This window comes from Mustela lutreola, chromosome 2, assembly GCF_030435805.1.
Source record: "Mustela lutreola isolate mMusLut2 chromosome 2, mMusLut2.pri, whole genome shotgun sequence".
Classification (NCBI taxonomy): Eukaryota; Metazoa; Chordata; class Mammalia; order Carnivora; family Mustelidae; genus Mustela; species Mustela lutreola.
In genome coordinates, this window is record NC_081291.1 from 221,035,082 (window position 1) to 221,043,093 (window position 8,012).

Consider the following 8,012-nt stretch of genomic DNA (forward strand, 5'->3'; position numbering starts at 1 on the left):
ACAGATGACCTACTGTGGAAGGGCGTTTGCCACTTCAGGTTCTACCATGTAGAGGATCCCTGCAAAGCAGGAGAAAAAGAAATTGTAACAGACATTATATAAATGGCCAATGAGTGTGTGTTTTAAGTGGTGGCTTTGGTCCTGGTCATCTGGGCTCCCAATGGACCCAAGACCATCCTCTCCCGTCACTGGGTGCAGGCAGGCCCTGGTGCATCCTCGGTGCAGGCCAGGCCCTGGGGCGTTGCTGGACTCGTCCAGCTCCTGCAGAAGAGCCCCGAATCCATGCAAACAGAATCTACATTAGCAAGAAAATGTTGTGTCTTCCCCTCATTTTAACCCATTCTGTTAAAACATTGTTCCGTTGTTATTTTGAGTCTTTCTGTCTTCAGTAAAAAAAAAAAAAAAAAAAAAAAGAAGAAGAAGAAGAAAGAAAGAAAGAAAGAGAAAGGGTGTTATTTGGCAGGCGTTCGGGTCTGGAGCCTTTAGTGACAGAGATAGGAAATGCGCAGCAACATTGCTTTTTCATGCCTAAATATTCATTATGGGGATTAAGCATGGGTGAGGCAGGGAACAATGCCTTTTTCTTTTTGCAAGTGAAACGTCAAATGCCAGGTAAAGTGTGTACTTCTGAGAAGAGCAAATACACCCGCTGGAGAGAAATGAAGACTGGGAGTCCCCAAACCTGCCTTAAGAAATCCTCTCGCCTCCTTCCCTGAGAACACTGTTCTGCCAGGGCCCACGAGCACCGGACGTCCGGCGAATGGTAGCTGTGTGTCCCTTTGATCCCGGGTGGCCGGGGAACATACCCCTCCTGATTCCGGGTTCTCCCTACACTGTCAGTGGGACACGGGACGAGCAAGGGGCTGGGGAAGTCTCCTGGTCTGGTCGGGTAGTCCTGGAGCCCCTTCAGAGTGTGGGTCAGACTGAGAGGACAGTCGTCACCAGAGCGCGTCAAGTCAGGTTGACGACGGCGGGGACATCCCGGGATTGGTGCAGCACGTTTCCTAACGCAAGTGCTTCTCTCTTTTGCCAAAGGGTGCGGACGGACTGCTCACCTCATAGCTGTGGGTTCTCCCCTTTCTGTCTCCTCAGAAATTGCAGGTGCTCCGGTGTCTGAGATCTCTGGGCCTTTCTCGACAGACGACATCGCCAGCAACTGCGTCCCCGCTCTGCCTCTGAATGAGCCCATCCTGTGGATCGTGTCCTACGCGCTCATGAGCGTGTGTGGGATCATCCTTCTCACCCTCATCATCCTGCTGCTCCTTCCCTTTCGGTGTCGGCACCTGCCCCGCGACCCCGAGGTGGTCAATGACGAGTCCTCGCTCGTCCGGCATCGCTGGAAATGAAGAGCGAGCGGAACCCGAGCTCGAGCGACCTTGAACTCTTGGCAAAGAGAATTCCGTTACCCGTGGAGCAGGCGAGGTCATGAGGCAGAGTGTCTTCCTGGTCCACTAGTCTCAAATCTGTTCTGCTCCCAGATGCCTTCCAGATTCACTGTATTCTGATTCTTGATCTTAAAGCTTCCTTCTTCTCCCTCACTTCCAAGAAAAATTATAATAAAAACCACCTCATTCTAAACCAAAACAGAGTGAATTGGGCTTCAGGATTTATGGGACTGATTGTGCCAGACTGTCTAGGTGTGCCACCAAAAACAAAAAAAACAAAAAAGAGAGGGAAAGCTTTTGGCTAGTTCTCCTCTTCCTCTGTCTCTGGAGCTGTGAATTCTCATGGTTCATAACTGCTCTTAGCTGATGGGAAGCTTTTCATATTAATCACATTTAAGGGTGTTTTGCACCTGGGTCCAAGAATACAAGAGGTTTGCGATATGGTGGCAAGAGAACCAGCCCGGGGCCTGACGATCTCACCATCCTGCCTGCTTCTGACTCGGAAACAGAGCCCTTGTCTGAGCCTCTCTGTGCTCTGAGTGAGAGCCAGAACTTTCTCGGAAGGGAACATCACTCAGCGGTCTTCACCAGCCTCTTCTGAAGAGGAAAGCCTTTGTCCATCATGGTAGAGTGGGAAGGAAACCTACACTTTCGTATTCAGTGCTTCTGTAGTCTTGTTGGTATAAAGAGAAAAAGCTACCTCTGTGGAGACTTTGCCCAGGGCGCTGTGCCCAGCTGGGGCTATGGGCAGCCTGGCTCTAGCCGTTGCCCGTGCTGAAAAGAATCCTCCTTTCAACAGGTGAGGGTAGGGTAACAGGTGCTGTCCTGTGGCCAAGTGGGCCGTTATTTCACATGCTTACTCTTCCTTAAAATTAACAAAAGATGTTCTGGTGAGAAAAGCAGATCCCACGTCACTAGCCTAGATGTGTGTGTTTCCAAATCTCTGGCTCAAGGGAAAGCAGGAAATGGCTCAGTGCCCATCCTTCTGACCGACTCTCGGGGGAAGGAAGACACCAGATGAACAGAGGGCTTGAAGGATCTTCTCCCACGCTTTCAGGCCCTGTGTTTGCCTTTGCAGAAACCCCTAGGCTCCAGCACAGACGCCCGAGCACATCTGTGGAGCTGTTGACCCACACGCTTCCTCCCTGTGGCGTGTTCAGTCTTTGGTGATGAGGTGGGTATGCGGTACTCTCCTTCTGTGAGGTACCTCCCTCTTACTACCATTTATTTGATCAATTAATTTCATCGCCCCAAAAAAAGCAGAAGCCTTAACTCGATGCAGTCAGCCTTCCCTGATCAGATACAATTAGAAGACGGGTTCAAAGGCAGCATCCTATCTCTCGTTTGTATGCCAAGTTCAATGTTCGCTTTGCATCGCTATTGGGATGGGCTGGATCTATGATAGAACCCCACTAAAAGGGCTAACTGGAGTGTCTCCTCTGGCTGGATCGTCATTTATGTCCAAGACAGCCTGCGTATGGGTGTTTCAGCCATTGGCTCTGCTTACTGGACCGGGGCACGTCCAGACTGGGGAATATGTGGCTGGAGAACTGTGGGGTCACTCACACGTGTGTGGTGTCCTGGTGGACGCTCCAGCAGCAGCAGGTTTGAGTTGTATCTTAGAACCTGAGCCTTCCGAGTCCTCTTCAAGAAACCGTCTGAGTGCGGCATGTATGAGTCCCTCTGGACATGGGGTCACAGGTGGGGGTGCCGTTACCAGGTACTCCTTATCGTGTCTGGTCTCAGCTAGGTGAATGGTAGTAACTCCAAAGTACATTTCAGTGTAGACATCACTAGAAGTCTAATTCGCTTGTTCCAGGGGCTTTTTCATTGGTTCCCGTTTTATGGTCCACTTTGCACAGAAGGGAAGGCCATCCTTCACGGAGCAGACCTTCCCCGTGCTCTGAAAATCTGGGCCCCTGAAAGAAAGGAGGGAGTTGCAGAGAACACCCCGTTCCTTTGGCTACTTATTCCCTCACACAGGCGTCTTCTCCAGTTTCCCGGGTTCGGTTTCTGAGCTGGAAACCTTTCTGTTGGCGTAGATCAGCAGGTGCTGTTCCCAGAGTACAGGTTAAGGGCACAGCCGATTGCAAGCTCCTTACTCTAATGCTGTGCATTTCCTCTCCAAGTTCTCCACCTTTTCTTCTCAGATGTCACTGGATGTGACATTCTAATGGAAATGCTTAAATTACAAAAGCCTAACTTAACAACAAGAAGGAAACACAATTGAACGGGGTGGACATTTTCCTGGCGTGCCTTGCTATCGAAAATTGGACTTGGAGTCAAAACCCTGGTTGGTGACACCCACCTCCTCGAGTTCTGTAAATTGATACTGAGCTTGGAGAACCTTCAAGGAGGCTTGCTTTGAGCGGGAAAGGAAGTAACAACCGTCTGAGAGGGTCGTTTTCACCTTGCAGCCATGGAAAAGGCTGGACGATGGTCCTTTCCTGAAAGGTGCTCTCGGCATTTTGCTGTTGTCAGATGCTGTCAACTCTCCCATAAGAAATGGATTCTTCCTGAAAAATGTTTTTTTTTACTAGGGTGATACTTTGTATCCTTGATAAGTTATTTGGAAGCCCCAAACGAAATCCTGTCTTTAGGAGCTGGAACTATGGAAACTAGCAAGAAACAAGATGACAACTGCATCTGATTTTTCTCCCCCCGCCCCCCATCCCGGGAGTTTTAAAACACACCACCGTGATTGGTGCCAGATTGTCTGGCGTCTCCCATAGACTCTGCTGTATTTCTTCTGAACCAAAAAATAAGTACCTGGCATTAAATATTCTTGGCATGTCACTTCTGGGAATGTTTGCCGGGAACACAGTCCACTCCTGAACGTTTGGGAGGATTTTACCTGACTCATTCGGAGATGCAGAGGTCTTGGGTTGGGGATCCCTTGAGGTCAGTTATAATTCAAAGTTAGGAAACTAATCCCCAGCAAGGCAGCATTAACAGCTCCTCAGAGCTTTGGGGACTACAAGCAGGCCTGATTTAGGGATCGCATTATCTTACTGAAGAAGTGAGAGAAGATTGTCATAATTTAATAGGTTCCTGTGCAAATGAAAATTTGCCACATTCTTACCGAGCCCCTGTGTCGTGGATGGCCAAGCGTGGTTCAGTTCTAAGTTCTGGCCTAGGGCCACATGAGTCACGCGGAATAAATCACTTCCCCCAAAAGCCTCATCCAACAATGATTGAGTTTCACCAACTTTTCCTTATGAGCGGGAACCAGATCCTTGGGTGGGCTCCTGGTGTGCCTTTGTCCTGCAAACTGATCAGAATGGATCACAGAGCTGTTCAGACGAAACGCTTGCCGCGGATTTTTTTTCTATTTTAGGAAAAACTACTAAACATCATAAAATGTAAAATTCAGGAGATACTAGATTTTTAGTGCCAAGGAAACTCCGCAACGGCAGCAGCTGCCATGTACATTTCTGGTGGGTTTTAAGAATTTCAGATTTGGACTTAATGGCGCTTTACCAATTAAATGGCCAGCAGGAAAAATACATTTTGAGAGTGGAGAAGGAATGAAGACACACAAAGTGTGCTGTCAAAGAAAGCAGAAGAAGCTGTTCTGGGGAAGTGGCTTTTATTAATCCCAGGAGCCCTCAGACTTACCCGTGAAGTGGCAGCGTCGACTGCAAATGTGAGGCGATCCACACAGCCACGAGTCCCACGCGTCCAGAGTGTTCGAGCTGGAGTCGTGTCTGATGTCAACATGGGCCGAGGGAGAATGTGGCCCCTTACACTTGGCCCCAGCAAGGTGAAGACTGGTTCATTCGAGGAATAGGAAAGGGGATGGTTGGGACCTGGAAGGTTCTAGAATGGGGGAAGGGGGGGTAGGAAGTTGTATCCCTTGATCAGCAGATGACTTCAAAGGGCTGGGTAAACTGAGGACATCCCAGGAGGTTCTGGGCTACCCATTTCCACCCTTGGAAGTGATTTTTTTGTGCCCCTACTTTTCAAGACTTCCCAAAGGAACCTCAGGATTATAGTTTGTTGAAGAAAACCTTGCTTTGCAGCCATATTTAGACACCTGCCTTCTAACAAAACTGCAGACGCATGAACTCCCGAGCAAGTCACGGTCCTTAGGCTGCAGGTTCACGTTTGTGCGCTGGGATCCACAGGACAGGATCAAGAGGCTGAAGTGAGCGGGGGTGGTCGGCAGTTACCTTTGGGGTCTGAGCATCTGACAGTCGCATTGAAGGTCACAGCAACGCAGACACATCCACATCCCCTCAACCCTGCCGGGGCAGCCCACTGATTTCAGAAAGAATCCCACCGGTTCCTGACCACCTCCCTTCTCGGGGAGCACCTGCCATCAGACACTTGTGCAGAAAGGAGTGTCAGCCCCTGAGCCACCCCCTACCTCCGCCCGCCTCGCATCAGTGTGGCCGTGCAGCATCTCGCGGAGGACTTGCCGTCCTGGAGCTCCCCCTGTCCTGGTCAGAATGTGCAGTTCAGTGGGCTCTCTGGGTGTCCTGGTGAAGCCAGGCGGGGCTTGGGGAAACGTCCTGGTTTGGTGAGAACGTCCACCCTATTGCGACACCAGTGCATCTGTGAAACCTCAAGTCGCCTGTGATTAATTTTGAGTGTTATGAGGACACATGACCTCAGTCCATCAATACAGATCCAGATAAATCCAGATCCAGCCCACGCACCGCAAGAGCCGCTCCAGGGTACCTGACCTTTGAAGTCTGAAGGCCTTCACGTGTCCTGGGACGCCCTCGGGTACTGGTTGGGCACCGTTGCCAAAGCAGAAAGCCTGGCTGTGTCCAGCTAGCACCTCAGGACACAGGACAGGTGTGCTAGTAAAATCCCCATCTCGCCTCTAAGTATTTGCTCATTGGCATTTGCCTGAGCCCACGGGGCAGTGAGGAGACGTGAACAGCTTCCTTCGCAGAAGGAGACATATTTGTGCAGCAACAGAAGTGGATAAACCAGTAGAGTGGATGTTGCCGCACACACATGTACTCGAGACCTATAGTAGTTTGCCAATACAGATTTGTAATAATGACTTATGCAATTGCACGTGATCAGTTTATAAAAGAGTTTCATAGAATAGCATCACCAAGGGGAGAATTGAAACCTTGAGCATCTTGGAAACCTTCATTTCCTTTGGGGTTTTTCCGCAGGATTTTCTTCATTGAGGTTGGAACATATGTATTTTTTTCATGGGGCACGCACGGACCAGAAGACCATGAGAAGGCAGGTGTCTCCAAAGGGTGGGGCTTCCTTTTTCTCTGTGAAATGCCGTTTGTACAGGCCGCTGAAAAGTTCCCATAAAACCAGGGTTTTTGCTTGCTTCTGTCTCCCCATCGAAGTAAAATTACAAAGCCTTACAATTTCGAAGTTAATGCTTCTGAATGAAAGTTACGAAAACATTAAAAGATGATCTTTCCGAGGTAAAAAACAAAGCTGGTTAAGGATCTGTTTCATCTATAGTGAAAATCACCCAAAATAAACTTCCTTAATTCTATTTCCTTGTACGATTGTGTGTTCTCTGTTGCTAGGGGTAACGACTTGGGATTGCTTTTTCTCCTTCTCCTTGGAGATCATGTGTTATCTAGGGTGGCAGGTGGTACACATTCTGAACGGTGAGCTTGGCGGTCCTGTCTGGACTTGGAATGACCCGGAACGTGTGAGGGGCCACATGAGCAAGGGTCGTGTACTTTGGGAATCAGCGTGTCTGAAACACAAAGCAAGTGGGACTGGCCATGTGCTGATAAAAGCCGGGTTTCTGTAATCTAGGAGGAGGTATTTCCTGCTATTTCTGTTCATTGCCACAGTCAGATAGACCGCAAGCTTGAAACCCCCATGTTCAGTGCCTGCACTCTGGGATCTGTTTTGTTCTTAAAAAGGGTGGCTTCGCTGCTGCCTTGTGGGGTGTCTGCTAGGGCCGGGAGCTCACGCACCTTGTCTTCTGAAGCCGTGCTCCCTCGGCCTCGGGGCTTTGCAGAATGTATTTCTGTGTGCAACTTGTATTTCTGAAAAGACTTAAGATAACTGGTTTCCCTTCTGGGCGTCCCCTGTGTTTCGGCGCGCCATGTGGAGCTACACGGAAGCGTGTGGGCCAGCAGTTGGGGTGAGGGGACGTGCACCCTGCCTCAGAGGTGGCCCCATGACTATGGCCCTGCGCCGGGGGTTGTGCGCCTCAAAACGCAAGTTTTCTATAAGAATCTTATTTTTCTACTTGTATGCACCACGAATTTAAGATGTATACCATTGAAAAGGAAATAAAAGGAGTTTGGTTTGTTTGAATAAACAATACTTTCAACCTGTTGGGCTTGGAATTGTTTTGATGCTTTTGTTCCCGTCGCGCTTCTGAGATGACTGTCGGGCGCGTCCTTGTCAGCTGCTCACCTCCGCGGCCACCGTAGGGGTTCCTGGAAAGCATCCGAGAGAAGGCTGAGCATAGGGCGAGTCCGAGCCCAGTCTGTGAGGTCCACCTCGCTTTGCAATGTGAGGACCCTCAGGAGTGGGATGAGACTGGGGATAGATACACTCATTTAAGGGGTCGAAAGATTGCAAGGGGTGTCGGCCTCCTCCTGGGGGGAACTGACCTGGGCCGGGCGGGTGCTCCATGAGGGGCTCTGTTCGCCCATCCCCCTGCCAGGACATGGTGTC

General features: G+C 49.9%; 1 protein-coding gene across 1 annotated transcript in view; it reads left to right on the plus strand.

The window, feature by feature from the left end:
- BACE2 (beta-secretase 2) overlaps positions 1-7,667 on the plus strand; it is an 85,148-nt gene extending 77,481 nt beyond the window's left edge. The window contains exon 9 of the mRNA XM_059164762.1: positions 1,093-7,667. Coding sequence (XP_059020745.1) covers positions 1,093-1,346 — 254 coding nt within the window. The 3' untranslated portion in view covers positions 1,347-7,667. The remainder of the gene's footprint in view (positions 1-1,092) is intronic.
- The last annotated feature ends 345 nt before the right edge of the window (positions 7,668-8,012 follow it).